The sequence below is a fragment of the Mixophyes fleayi genome, chromosome 8 (assembly GCF_038048845.1).
Source record: "Mixophyes fleayi isolate aMixFle1 chromosome 8, aMixFle1.hap1, whole genome shotgun sequence".
Lineage (NCBI taxonomy): Eukaryota > Metazoa > Chordata > Amphibia > Anura > Limnodynastidae > Mixophyes > Mixophyes fleayi.
In genome coordinates this window covers 113,255,958-113,271,574 of record NC_134409.1, presented here as the reverse complement: position 1 = coordinate 113,271,574, position 15,617 = coordinate 113,255,958, and the positions used below count along the sequence as shown (strand labels likewise).

The 15,617-nt window shown below is 40.0% G+C and overlaps 1 protein-coding gene across 8 annotated transcripts in view; it reads left to right on the top strand.

The window, feature by feature from the left end:
* The window catches only part of WNK2 (WNK lysine deficient protein kinase 2), a 110,013-nt gene that overhangs the window by 68,709 nt on the left and 25,687 nt on the right, over nt 1-15,617 (top strand). For 5 of the 8 annotated variants that reach the window (XM_075183198.1, XM_075183200.1, XM_075183199.1 and 2 more), the window contains exons 9-16: nt 359-558; nt 3,532-3,675; nt 4,477-4,653; nt 6,412-6,891; nt 11,852-12,136; nt 12,285-12,334; nt 13,785-13,950; nt 14,032-14,148. In XM_075183198.1, coding sequence (XP_075039299.1) covers nt 359-558; nt 3,532-3,675; nt 4,477-4,653; nt 6,412-6,891; nt 11,852-12,136; nt 12,285-12,334; nt 13,785-13,950; nt 14,032-14,148 — 1,619 coding nt within the window. Of the gene's footprint in view, nt 1-358; nt 559-883; nt 1,654-3,531; nt 3,676-4,476; nt 4,654-6,411; nt 6,892-11,851; nt 12,137-12,284; nt 12,335-13,784; nt 13,951-14,031; nt 14,149-15,617 lie in introns of those variants that run through there. The other 3 variants (XM_075183197.1, XM_075183204.1, XM_075183202.1) reach the window with 3 other exon arrangements.

The window sequence follows — 15,617 nt, the reverse complement described above, 5'->3', positions numbered from 1 at the left end:
ATTTGTGATTTTGACAACTATGCATTAACTTGACGACAATGCATTTATACTTATTTAGCTCTGTAATTTCCAGGCTTTAGTATATACTAATGCCCAAATAGTGTGCTCTTTAACTTAGAAAGCTCTGCTTATTATTTTCTGATCTAAAATAACCAACAACCAGGATTTCTACAGGCTGAAAACCTACACTTCTTACTAAGGTTCTGTTTGTACCGAATCCATATGACTTTTTAGACCTTAAAAAAAAAATGTACTGGAGTATTTGTAGTAAGTTCTGTTTAACTGTGTTGCACAACATAAACTTATCGTTGCTTAACATTCTGTTTTTTTGTTTTGTTTTTTTAACTTTGTCCGGCAGCTGACAGCACATTTGACAGTGGTCAGGGGTCCACCGTGTACTCTGATTCACAGAGCAGTCAGCAAAGTGTAATTTACTCCTCTCTGCAAGACTCTCTACCCCCTACGGTCCAACGGATCTACAGTCCACCCATAATCGAGGGCCAGGTTATGCCACAGAGTCCTCAGCATCAACTAGGGCAATACCAGCAGGCTGCAGGAGTAAGTTGGGTTTTCTTTATATGAATAATTGATTTATATAAACGGTGATTTGATTTGATATATGCCTTTTATATTGCCTTGTTTTCCCATTTACGCTGATTTGATTTAATTTTTCTCTTTGTTTTTTCGGAAATCTAGCGAAATATTGTTGTTCCGTCATTTGTTAGAGAACTTTTTGGCCCCCATATCTCCTCACTGCGCCCCACAGATACCTTAAAAAAAGATTATTTTATTAGCCCCTGTATGGGTTATAGTGGCAGCCAAAGAAGATGTAGTGCGTCTGTTGTTGAAAGGTCAGGTCCTGGCGGATACTTTGAGTCTTGTTTAAAATGCTCTAATGTTCGATGTGCGCAACACAATATGGATTATGTTACTTATGACCATAGCAGTTCACTTGACCGTTGGTCCAAGACGTTTTCAAATCTAGACGTATCCTCTTCATGTTTCCTCTGCTCTGACAAGCGTCCGATCATTGACCAAAACTTGCTTCACGAGGTTCCCACTCCATGCTGCACGCATCGTCGTCACAGCGATTCCATTGTGACTTCTAGAGCAAGGACAGATCTCATTAATTCTGTTCCTGACGGGCATTCGCAAGAAAATAGGTCTATCATGGTATCGGAGACAACTCTCGCTGATAGCTCAGGAAGCTCGCCCATGACAATGAAGATTACAGTACAAGGTTGTGACTCTTGTGTAACACTTGCCCAACGAAACAGGTATTCACAAAGGTCGTGCTCTCTTCTCTATCCACCGTCTTCAACAATCAAACGCCCTTGTGTATATGATCTTGAAAAACATTCAATTTGCTTGCCTCCTCATAGAGGACGAAGTTTAGATCTACCTGGACTGCATGAGTTGTTACAAGTTATAATGAATCAGAAAACCCACTCGGCTTCTTCAAGAATACCATTGTCAACAGGGGAGGTTGTTCATGATACCAATAACATCGGGAAGCCGAACAACTATTTTATACCACTGACCGGGGATGATAAAGGTTCTGCTAGTGGAAAGTACTTTTCAAGCATGAAATTAAAATCTCCCACTGACCCCTGTGGGAGTGGGCCATTAAATGGAAATACTGGCTGCTATGTGGTAGGTCAAACGACTGTGTCCTTCATCCTTGTGTCACTCTAAGGAATAGACAATATCCCTGACCCAACCGTATACACTTGCGTCTGTCGTGACCCCTTTGTTTTCCCCCTTTGCTTCTCCAGCCCTTATTGTCATGCTTAAAACTCTAATTATCCTGAGAGCTCTGCCAAACGACCTAAAAGCCTGCTACTTGTTTAAGTGGAAAAGGCGTAGGAGAGAAAATGATCGTTCAGTACCATCCTTTGCTTGTGATGCTGAAACAAACTGCAGCTCGCTACACATTCAAAACCGTCATGTCTCTTATTCCTTTCTGCATGAAGCAATAACCTAACTAGTTTGATTAAGAGTAGTAATTAAGAAAGTTGCACTTTAAGCGAAAAACAAGCAACCAATAAATTAGGCATTGAAACGTCCTCTTTCGGACAGACCTCTTTCTCCTGGACCGTTCTATAAAGCAATAATTCCTTCCTTTAATTGCAGCCTGGTAGGCATTTCCTGTCTTTTCGCAGAGCGAAAGGGAAAGCACATTATATGCATTAAACTGCCGAGGGTTGCTTACTGCTTGTTTTGAGTTGTTTAATTGACTCATTTAGTAAGCGGATCTTTTTAATCACGTTTGGCCATGTGCAGCCATCGCCTGTCTCCAGATGTCTGTCCAAAAAAGATATTCAATTATTCAAATCATATGCCTGTGAATATTTAGTATCCATCAGATGGGATTGCCCTGTCTGCTCATGCATGTGTCTGTCCCGCAATCTATTTTTAAGCTGTTGATACAGAACATTCTCCAAGAGGCGGAAATTAACCTCAGCTCCTGCCGTTCTTCAGCTGAAGGTTGCTGAGCCAAGGCATCCAGCCTCCCCGATCTGCCAGTTTGATTGAAAGTGTTTAAAGGGATAAAGACAGAAGGAAGTTAACCCATACATTTATGTATAGTCATGGACAGTTTAACTAGGAAGCCGCGTCTACTGTTCTGTGCAGAACCATAGTTTACCTATTTTTTTTTTGTTTATGTGTAAAAAAATAAATAATTCATCATTCAGATTTGTTTAGATTTACCAGGCTTGCTTTTAATTCTGAAGACGTTTACAGAGTCATTTTTCAGTGAAGAGTGTTTGAGTTTGAACTGGGAGCATTAATGGCCCTAGTTACTTCAGTTTTCTACAAAATATAGCAACCAGTAAGAGAAAAGTATCGCTCATTAGCTCAAATTCTCCAAATCTAACACCTTCCCCCCTGCAGAACACTTTTTCTGAAAATGTCCCTAGGTTCCTAATTAATTTTCCAAAGCCGTCTGGATAGTGCAAACACTACTCGAGTAATGTCAACTTTATAAATAGTTTGTCAACTTATGACCAAAGTATTACATGAACACAGTATAAATCAATGGATCCAACGGATTTATTAACCACAGGGCAGTGTAAATCTATTTTAGCATGCCTAGTCTGCAATATGAAGACGAATGTGGTCCGTAGAAGCTCTATGATTGTATCTTAAGCACACACTGCAATGGGAGATTCATGCAATGCTGATGTGCTAATTACTGGGTAATGGGCCACAATATGAGGTATAAGGAGTACACTTGCAAAATATATAGGATGCATATAAATTTAAATTTTAATGAATACATTACTGGGCATTTTGCTATGACTGGCAGTACAAGGGCTTCAGGAACATGAGTTATTTTTGTCTCTCCCTTCCAGGTCCTGGTTTTCCTTGTAGAAAATCATCATGTTCTTCTCCCATATTTTTTAACAAAACAATTGTTTTTTTTCCCTTTGTCTGAAATGGGAGTGTATTGTCCAGTTGTTTGGGGAACCTTACAGAAAAGGTGGGGATTGATAAAAGCACTTTCTAAATTGTCTTGCTTACTTTTAGCATGGGGTGTCTGGTGCCCCTACATTGCACTCCGGACTAACGCAACATTACTACCAAGACCAAAACGCATCCTACCCAGTTGTGCAACCAACCACTGTCCCGTCTGTCCAGTATGGAGCCTCCCCAACTGTATTATCCAGCCAGGTAAGACATTGAAATGTATTCCCTGTGGCTTCCATTGTCTCCGTTTTGCTTCTTCTGAGTATACAGTGGGGGTGGATGGATAGATTCATTTATAAATGGGTCTGGTGTAGCTAGAATGACTAACATTCTACGTTCTGCAGGTATATATCGGCATAGGAACTATATTTTTTATATCCGTGTGATCCTGTATATAGTATAGTAATTGAAGAAAAAATATTTGTTATATTTTATAGATTAGGTTTGCTTTCTTTTTATTAATCTACAAAGGTTTTGTAAAACATGATGGATTGACCTGTGCCCACGGCATACAGGGGTGGTTCTAGACTTTTTTTTTTTTTTTTTTTAGGGGGTCGATTTAGCATAGCCATGCCCCTCCTTTGTTTTGATTGGTTGGGCCCGTCCACTCCTTTGCTTTGATCGAACCATGGCCGCCATGTAAAGGCATGTAGTGTGTTACGGGAGACGATTGCCCCTTTGCCCCCTGGATCCGCCACTGACAGTGTATTGGTTAATAGTTGATCACTATGAGACAAACAACTCAGTTTAGTAGATAAACTTTCCTTCATCTATATATTCAGCCCTCATCACCATAATCCTCATTTATATAACCAACAATTCCGCAGCACTGTAGAGAGAACTCACTCGCATCAGTCCCTGCCCCATTTGAGCTAAATTGCCTAACATACACACACACACGGGATAATTTTGTCAGCAATTTTGCGCTTCTGAGTATATAATTCTTTCCTTTTAGGTGTTTACAGACCTGCTCCCCTAATATTTTTGTTTTTGCCTTAATAATAGCAGCCAGTTCAGCACCAAGTTCTTCTACAGCAAATCCCAGCCGGGCAGATGGTCTGCCCCATGCAACCTACCTCCCATACATACCAACATTACCAGCCACCTCTCACTCCAGCACCACTGAAACCACTACAGATCTCTACAGTACCTCTGCAACAGCACCAGGTACCTGCATCCCAGGTAAAGCTCCTTCATTTCAATAGGATTTGTGAGTTTTTTCTGTCAAGTGCAACTGTTACTCTGATGTAGTACAATGGAAGCTTCATATTTGCTAAAATATAACTGAGGGGCAAACACTGTAATATATCTGTGTGTGTGTATATGTGTATATATATATATATATATATATATATATATATATATATATATATATATATATATATATATATATTAGTATGTGTGTGTGATCGATAGATATATATGAGATAACCCAAACTCCTCCAAATGGCAATACAGTAACAGCCCTCCCCATCAGCTACTGATGCCAAAAATGCCTCTCAGACAAATCAGAAGTGGAAGTTGCTCAATTAATTTATATGCTCAGAGCAGGTGCTTGAAAGGGCAGGGTTATCCAGCTAGGAACAAATACAGAGCGAAATCCCCCAGCACACTGCTATAACCAGCAAATGAGCTGCTATTTCTATTTGCACATAAAATGCAGAAATCTCAGTTACACACATTTGCAAATGTATGGTAAGCCACCCGCCACGTCAAGGCGCTTCTACTAATAGGGGTGGTCCTAACTCTCTCTATATATTTCTATTAAGCTAGACTCAAAGTCCTTAATGTATACACATCTTTTAAATACTATTGAAGCAATGCTTTTGTGGTCCGCTAATTAGTTCCTAGTGACATCACTGATGAACGGTTCTTAGTAAATTGATGGGCTGCATTTTTGTAACTGTTTGTTTGTTGAGGCCACAAAATGTTATCCAGAACTGGTTACTACTAACAGGCTTAGATTAGAGGAGAAAAGATTTTGATCAAAACTTTTAAATACATTAATGTGCTGGAATTTTGGCAAAGGCCATGAAACGTAAAATAGTTTCCCACTTTAACCCATGTATTAATTTATCTTCCTTCCCAATAATAGAACTTTTGTGGGTGATCCGTTGCTGGGACCCCCAACAATCACTATATATAGCTGGGTCCCCGGCATTGATGCATAGAAGGGACCATTTGGCGCTGCTCTGCTATTTCCAAAGCAAGAATGTTCCAACAGATCAGCTCTGGTTGATAGCTTAGAGCTGCTGTGATGCTGCTTTGGTCCCCGTTTAGCAGCGGAAATCAGACACAGCAGATTTGATATTGAATTAGAGTCGCTGTGAGATAGAGCTGAGCAGCACTGTAGGTGATTGACAGATCTTCTGCCTATATGCTAAACAGAATGATTTTTGGGTCCCTCTGGGGGTGGGGTCCACACCAAAGTACTATTATTGGGAAGGTATCGTATTTAGTATAAGGGCTATTTAAAGTAGAAATCCTGTTTAAAGGGGTGGGGAATGTTGTTGGGACACACAAAGTAAAGTAGTACATGCTATGTGTCCTCTACCTTTTTTGTAGACAAACATTTGAGCTTACTACAAGTGAAACCATCCAATTAGTCATTGAGCCAAATCACACTGGTATGGATTAGTTGTAGTGGTGGTGAAGTCTAATTGGGCGCTAAGCTAAAAACAGCCATTGATACGAAATTTGCAGCTGTAATTACTCTTCCACCCCCCCCATTTTTATCAAGAGGAATTTGTGAGCGTGTGTGTATGCATGTGTGGGTTTTAGTGATTCATGCATTACCGAGAAGCATGTTTCAGCTGACCCAGACTTGGCTCTTATTGAAGCACTAAATTTTTTCGTGTCACTACAATTGTTATGATGGAATTGGTGTAATAATGTGTGTTTTTTTTGTTTGTTTTTTTTGTTTTGTGCATTGTTTTTCAGCTTCCTCCGTATCCTCTCATTCCAGCAGTTACTCCTCTTACAGGACTCGAGAACCTCCCTGTCAATCTCTCTGACTTACCTGCTGTCTGTATCACCCCCCTGCCTGCTCCTTGTCAGTATTTCTCTCCAGGTGTGGTTATGTCCAACCTTCCCGTGACCCCCGCAGGGCCCCTATCGGGAACAAGCGTTAACCCCCAGTTGGTGCTATCTTATGAGGCCAGTCTTGTGCCAAATATCCAGGTGGCCTCTGCACCTTTATTAGCAATGGCGCCCCCTGGTGTGCCAGGATTACCAACCCCACAGCACCCCCAAACACAGGCGTACCAGGCCTCGTTTCAGCAGATCAATCCGAGTGATGTTGCTTCTGTTCATCACTCTCCAAGTACTCAGCCCGTGTCACAGCAACCCCATCCTCCTCAGTCACATCATCCGAGCATAACCCATCCTCCTGATCAGACTACATCTGGGGCTGGGAAGCAGGTAATACCTTGTAATATCCCTTTTCATTTCTATTTTCTGTCTAACATGAGAAGCCCAGATCTCCTCAGGGGCTCGGGCAAGGACACAAGTGGTAGGTCCGAGAGATCACATTATTACAGCAGAAAAACTATGTCATACACATACAGTGCTCTTTTGTTGCAGAAAGGGCCTGCTGACATGTTCTGGGCCTTCAGACATGTCAGCCATATGTGTTACCATGTTTACATTACCTACATGGGCATGTGGGCGGAGCTGCCATCATTTAAAGTAGTAGTACATTTTATCTTTGTGTGGTACACTTATCTGTAAATGTTTATTTAAACATATGGGAAAAAGTCCTTTGAGGTATTTGGTTTTTTTTTTTTTTTTTTTTTACCACAGTCATTTTAATGTAACGATTTTTGCTCTGCTGAGGTAAAATGAAATATCAATATATAATAAAAGAACTGGCTAGTCACCAAATCCTCTTGAGAAATGCTAGCGTGGCATTACCAGGCAAATAGTATTTGAAAAGCATCTCTGAGGTGTCCAAAACCTGGCTTTACTCAGCAACAATCCACACAAGGGGCATATTCAATTCTTTATTTTTCCCGCCGCATTAAAACTATTACCGTATAGTTAGCTGTATTTCAGCTCACGGCTCAGGGAGCTGAAATCCAGCAAGAAAACTACCATAATAATGGTAATAGTGCGCAGAGCGTGAGATTTTCGGCGACAATTGAACATGCCCCTAAATGTTTTTTTTATGTGGAAAAACAGATTGTTTTGAAATTAATATTTCATTAAGAGACATGCCCAATTGTCCTGATTTCTTTTCCAGGTGTCTTCACAGAGTAGAGGCTGACATTTTGTGGGCTGATCCAGTATTCAGCCCATCAATTCACTTAGGCTAGGTACACACTGGAGAATTTTCCGACCAATCTGTTATCTACGACTGAAGGACCGACCGGTCGGGTGATTCATGCGTACACACAATTTACCTTCAGATCTGTGCTCTTCATCTGGTCCTATAGTCGTTTAGAGAATGACGGCACAATATGCATTCATTTATTCATTCCTGTCACACTGATTAACCGCCTTGTTATAGCTATGCACATGTCATAATGAATTTCGTTCGCTTCTGTGACGGAGACAAAATATTCAGTCTCAGAAGGAACAAACAAATTATTCTATCTATAGCACTCTCTACATTTAGTCACCAAGTCGTGTTCATAGCCGGCATTAGCTGAAAAGACCATGACTCTGTAAACTCTATGGAGATCGTGAGTGCATACACACTACATGATCAGAAGGTGATTGGAACGAGACTATTGAACAGTACGACCAACCAAATGAAACGACAATCCGCAATTTGGAGCGGCTGTCGGTCATCGTGTGATTATACACACTACCACGATATGTGGGCGAACGGTTGTTTATCGGGTGATTGGCCCAATAAACTGCTGAAAAACCTCCAGTGTGCACCTAGCCTAAGAGCTAGTGACGTCATTGCCTCAGTGATGTCAATTGTTCTTGGTGAATGGTATTTCAGCCCTCACAATGGATACCTCCACTGTGCAGAGACAATGGGTACACAGACAACCGTTTCTAGATTTAGATTTCTACTTTAGCTTACAATTTAAACTAAACGCAAATTTAAACAGAAGTATTTTTGATTAAAGCTTCATGTAAGACACATCTATTAAACCGTCAGTACTGCGATCTCATCCTTTGCTGACTGCTGGCTTTCCATGACGTCTCTCAAAATCGGAGGTACAGTGCTGTGTATATATACGAAGACAAAACAAATTCTACAATATTTACATTAACAATTTTTTTTTTAAGCTTCATGTAATCTGATTTTTATTTTATTTTTTTAAAATACACATCTGTTCTGACATTTAAGTACAGTAAGACAACCTCTTATATTGCATCCAATTTTATCTGCAGCTTTAATTTCACTTTATCATGATTTTTTTTTCTGGCTTTAGGTCCTTTGCTTACGCAGATAATGGAATTCTAAAACATTCTGATCATTTTTCACTGTATAGTTCTAGATCCCTGTCTTATCTACTACCGCATAATGGTGCTGCACTGCCTTATTTATCATACCTTCTTACAGACATTATTAATGACTTCAAGAGATGATCTGAAGTGCTGGATTCAGAGAATACATTAATTTACTGTTGGGGGCTTTTATCCAGATTGTGAACCAATGAGACACAAAAATGCTACAAACTTTACCACCAGCAAAGCTTTAAAGAGCCACAAAATGTGATTAGCCGTATATGTAGATATCCCACTCTTGCAGCAGGTTTTAGATCGTTGCCTCAATCTCGATCACATAGATGGTGCTGGGTATATTCACTGAAACACTAGCTAACTGCCTTGTTACAAGTTCCCCTGAGCTGCCTGCACCAAGTAATAGTAAATCATTGACATTTCACATGAGATGAATGGTACACATTGCAGGCTAGTTACATTTTAGAGGAAAAGCGAGAGTAGACTTCAAATCAATATCTATTTCCAGCTAATACAGTATCTGCATTCTCCTGTTACACAGAACTGCAGATTTTTCTGATCTTTGGAATAGTTAACTAGGAACACACACACACACACACACACACACACACACACACACACACACACACTCTCTCTGTCTGGAATAGTTAACTAGGAACAATCCCCTACACACACACACACACACACACTCTGTCTAGGGGCTTATGCACATGCTTTTGTAGCAGATCATAGCTATCCTGAACGCACTTTAAAACACTAGCAAACCACATCTAAAATGCATCCCAATATACTCCGGTGGGATTTAAAGTAAAATTTGCCTGAAACAACATGTTTTTTACTTTTAAAACTACCACGTTCAAACATAGTTCCAGAATGCTATAAATATCGATCTTAAACACTTCCAAACCGCTAAAAACACTTAACTAGTGTATAACAGATAACAAATGTTCTTCTGAACCATTCCGCTTTGCCAGCAGATGAAGCCAATTCCCTATTAGATTCGCTTCCTCATTGTTAATAGCTGGTTACTCTTTACTGTGATGTCAGTAGACGGATAGATTGGCCTCAGGTGTGTACACACTGGAAAATATTGAGCCAGACGGGCAAATTAGTTTTATTATTTTGCACAGAAGTTAAATACTGGCTGTTTTTTCACGCAGCAAACTAATTTCTACTTTAAATTTCAGTGTACAAATAAGCCATCAAGTATTTGTGTGCTGCATGAAAAAAACAGCCAGTATTTCACTTATGTGCAATATAATAAACTAATTTACACCCCCTGCATTGCAGCATGGTTTTGTCCAGAAAACTTTGGCAAGAAATTGAGTAAGTTTTCTTACTTAAGCTACTTAATGAATCAGGCCCTTAAAGAGGAAATGGCCCATATCTCTATCAATATCAGGAGAGGATTGAAAAATGCCTTTCTGTTTATATCACAGTAGTTATAGATAAATATTTAAAGTCATCAGCATGCTTTTTTTGGGTGGGAGGGTTGTTTAGTATTATTATTTATTATTGGTAGCAGTATTTTTATTTTATTTTTTAAATAGCTAGACAATTGGTAGTGCCCATTTGTAGCATGGTGTTGGATGATCATTTATTTGATGGGTAGGGAAGCATTAGACAGATAGGGGTATATTTACTAAACGACGGGTTTGAAAAAGTGGTGATGTTGCCTATAGTAACCAATCAGATTCTAGCTGTCATTTTGTAGAATGTACTAAATAAATGATAACTAGAATCTGATTGGTTGCTATAGGCAACATCTCTACTTTTCAAACCTGCAGTATAGTAAATATACCCCGTAGACTCATAGGGACCGATTCAATTCGGCCACGTTGGTGTAGGAATAATGTGGCGCTAATACGATTACCTTTAATACGTTAATTTTAAAACTGATTTTTGGCCCCCAGGGCTGCAAGCAAAAATCAGCTCTAACAGTACCGTATGAACAGTAATACTGTGCATTTACCATAGTAACGGTAATAGTGCAAAGTCCGCGTTATTCCTAGAATAACGTGGCCAAATTGAATCGGCCCCATTGAGTATAGTGAGGTATAACATTGAACTAATACAGGTGGTGTGGAATAAGTAGACAAGGCTATAAGTATTGATGGGCAGAAGGAAGAACTGTGGGTCTAAAAATAATGTTTTAAATATTAGGAATAATATCACATTGGCACTTGAGTATTTAGTAGCATTGGCTACTTTGTGCAGGCCGGATTAAAGGCGAGTACTTATAGTTTCGATACTCGGGCCCTTGTTGTTGAACCATTGTAGTGTTTTGCTTTTCAATGTTTATGAAGGTGAATTCCTAGTACAGTACGGACATTTCATAAATTGTTACCCACTAAATATGATTTTAAATTTTCTAAAATGCATTTTTTTTTAAATTTCATGTCGTCACCCATGCAGAATCATTTGGAATATTACCCCCCATTACATCTTTGAATTCCGTAATCGTTCAACTAAGGCTGTTTTGTTTTTGTTTTTTTTGTTTTTTTTTTGTTTTATTTCATAAATAAGTGGTTAGTATGTTGTATTATCAAGTAAAATGTACTACTACTTTAATATTTTGCAAATCCTCGATTTGAAAGGCACATGTCAAGAATTTTTCGTTCATGGGTGGAACATGCTCTTTTATTATTAGAAAAAGATAACTATGCTTTAATAGCATGTGTAATCTTTTTTTGTTTTTTTTCTGCTCTATCCTCCTTATTTCGGTTTTTACATTGTCATTTTAAATATTCGTTAATCTCCCTAAAGTTTGCTTTGAGAGACTTTTAGCTGTGGACTGGTATGAAATGGTCACTGAGAAAGTATTTTTTTAATGATTTCATGCCAGTGCGCATTGGTATATCCCACACCCACAAACAAATTGTGCTTTTACTGTTGCGGAGCTGGCCATTTGATTTTGCATTGTTGAAATAAAATTGCCCTTCCCCTCCTTGTTGTACAGGTCATTGGTCTCTCCCAGTATTCTGTGGATCTGGGAACCCCTGTAGCAGTAATGCCAGTTGCGTCGATGATGTCACCCCCTGTGCATTACCCCTCTGATATTCCTCCACCACTGCAAGGGCAGGATCACCTTGCACAAACTTCATACACCCATACCACGGCAGAGACGGCTGTAGCTGATAATCTGAGTATGCCCTATCCAGGGTCAGGCTTCTCCCAGCCTCCTGAACCTCAAATCCTGACTCACGGCACAGTCGCCCGCTCGGTCGCAGAATCCAGCCATGAGGTAGATCGTTTTAACTTTTTATACTGTTGCTTTGTAGTGATCATATTAAGATGACATTGATGTATTAATTGACTTAAATAACATTAATAGATGAAAGTCATTCAGCACCTTTCTCTACTAATTCCACCTTTTACATATCTTGTTTTAGGAACAGGTCAATCAAGAGAATTTGCCAAGCTCAAATCAAAGCTGCGATAAGTGAGTGCCATCTGAACTCTGCTTCAACAATGAATCTTCTGTTGTAAATGTTTTCTTGTAGGAAAAAAATTAGCATTTAGCAAATGTTGATGTTGAAAAGTGCACAAAAAAGGATTCATCAGCAGTAATCTGTTATAGCTGTCACCAGCACTGCAGTCACTTGAAGGGGTACAGTCATACTTGCCTACTATCAGGCAGTGCAGTCCGGGAGAGGGGCGGGAGGGGGCGGACGCGATTCACCGCAAATTGCGTTATTTTTGCCAGGGAATTGTGTTATGCGGGAGACTTGCCTGCTCTCCCGGTAGTCCGGGAGACCGACATGGATTTCAGGAGTCTCACGGACATTCTGGGAAAGTTGACAAGTATGGGTACAGTGAGTGCTGAATTTGTAGGAATTTTTCACATGGAGCATTTAAATAGGCTTATAATAAGAATATTTGATATTCACTTGAAATATTATGACGCCTACTTGCCAACTTTTAAGACTTTTTAAGGAGATCCCCTAGGACAGGTCATGTGACAAGTGTAAGGGGCGCAGCCCTGCCCCCTTTTCTTTAAAACCCTGGACTTTGCGGCATTGAATGGCAGGGGCCATAATGGCACCATCGCATCATTAAGCCCCGCCTCCACAAGTGTCTGGGAGGTAGCCTACTTTCTCGGGAGGACTCCCCAAAATTCGGAAGCCTCTGGAAATGAATGTCCTCAAAAAAGTGGACATATCACACAGTGAAAGCAACTATTTGTGGACTGTACCAATATTCTAGTATCAGTATATCCAATTAAAAGCTATAAACTTAGAGCAAATGAAAACAAGTTTCTTTTTATTTTCTATCATATATAATAGACAGTTGAACTCCCTTTGAAAAATACAGTGTTTTACATCACAGGAAAAGAAAGTCTCAATGATCACAAATGGTTTCAAATTCGTCATAATACCACAGTTATGCCCCGGGAGTCTTCAAACGTCAAGTTTTCCTGGAACCTTTTGTGGTCATAGAGTTTACAGAAAATTCATCATCTTTATGTTACGTAAACAACTTATGGGACTGAATGTACTGGTGCCTGCAGACCCAGTTTTATTCAAGCCAGCAAAAATATTAAATGAGAACAGTTACATTAGTCATTGCTAACTTTGTTTTTGATCATCTTACCTATACTTCAGCCATTTTCCCCTCGTCCAGTCCTTTGCTCTCTCAATTTATCTAGTGTTATTACCGAGGCACTCTGATTCTCATGCCTCACTGATGCCTCTAGTTCCTAGTGATTTCACAAGCTGTATTCTTTTACAACATTGGCTTAGCTCACAAAATGGCTGCCTCCACTGGGTATAGGGGACGAGTACACTTCAGTGTTGCTATGGATACACCACTAATATCCATTGTTTTGATTGGATTATATAATAAATGCCAGGAAACTAAAAGCCCTCCCTCAATTGTATCCACACTTCCAGTTACGTAGGTTCTGATGCTGCATCTGGTAGAGAAATGAGCGATGGATATGAAGGAATCCTCACCAGTAAACAAGATGGAAAACCAGCAAAGAAACATCACCGGAGGTCGTCACGCACTCGCTCCCGTCAGGAAAAGACCAATAAACCCAAACTGACAATTCTCAATGTAAGCCACAGCCCATTAAGGGGGAAAAGCATATCTCGGAGATGACATTATGTTCTTACTTTACATGAGTGTTTCCTGTAGGTTTGTAACACTGGGGACAAGATGGTGGAGTGCCAACTGGAAACACACAACCATAAAATGGTGACCTTTAAATTTGACTTGGATGGTGACGCACCAGAGGAGATCGCCACATATATGGTAAGACAGATTATATAGTTGAAGATGATGATCCAAATCCTATTACCTTAAACTATTAAGCCACCTTGTAGACCCAAAAACCTCTTATATAGTCGCAGTACCTCTTGAGTTCATAAATGCAGGGCTAGGCCTAACCACCCTGCCTTGTGGCAGTAAAGCATTGTAGCACACCAGGAACGTGCCTTTATTTATAGGCTTACAGAGAAGCTGTCAGGTTTGAGATGATGTGTATTTTACAGAGCACCTATAGCATTACGTTATTGTAAATAACAAAGATGTGGGTTTTTCAATGCTCTCTGCCGAGTTGATGCAGCTCTGGTGAGACAGGATACCTGTGCTTAGGGAAAGCAGTGTCCAGGAGTCGGGAGAGGGCAGAATGAGGGGTGGTAGTCAAACACGATCCCCGCATTTACCATACTCTCTGCTTTTTAAAAGGAGGGTAGAAATGTATTTGTTTTTTTTACATTTTTTTTTTTAACAGTTCTCGTTACATATGAGGGTGTTTTGCACATACTACTCTCAACATCACTAATAACACCTTAATCTGATTTATCACTGGAAATGCCTAATACCAGCCACATATATACACATAAATTAGACAACAGGGACTGGGGTCGGGCAGGGCCAGGCACTAAAAGTAATGATATTTGTGGAATATATCTGGCCTGCAACAGCAAATTGGGGAGGACCGAGCATGCTCTGTCCTAAACCCCAGGCTGTACATACCCTTAATTATAATTGCACTGCTGTCCTTTAAAGTACTCAGTAAAGTGCTTTTGTTAATACAGTAGGTATCTATATACAGTGCCTTTTTACCCAGCTGCCTGCCTGATGTCCAATGAGAAGTTGCTGCCCATATTCACATTGCTGTTTGTAGATAGGTGTTGGTGACGCAAGTTCAGAAGCCTCTGTGTTGAAGAGGAGGAGAAAAGGGATTGTCTGAATGGACAACATTCTGTCCCTCATACCCAGCCTCCTGTGCCTGGTTCTTGTCCAGCTCTAATTAGATTAACCAAAACTAATTTCTGATTGTCTGGATCAGGCTATATCCGTTTTGACCATACATAGTTGTGTATGGCCAGATCTGATCATACAGTGATCAAGACCGGATGGCCAGTTTCATAGATGGCACAGGTGGCACAGTCTTAACAATGAACACATACACTTACATGTGGTTGTTGTCCAACCAGCCATCCCATCTACACACTCCTGTCTAAATTTTGGTTGGGATGGGTGATCTTTTGTGCTCATGCATTCCTGCAGTGTTTGCTTTAATGGGTCTTAAACTTATTTACCTGTTACCCATTTGCACTCTTTTAGTAATTAACCACTTGTGTGGTCTAGTAATGTGGGCATATGTGAAAATGAACCAAAATGTTGCATGTTGTATTATCCAATATGGTCCATTCCCACATACACCCATATGAATGGGAATTGAGAATATCGAGGAGTGGCTCATACTGGTCATG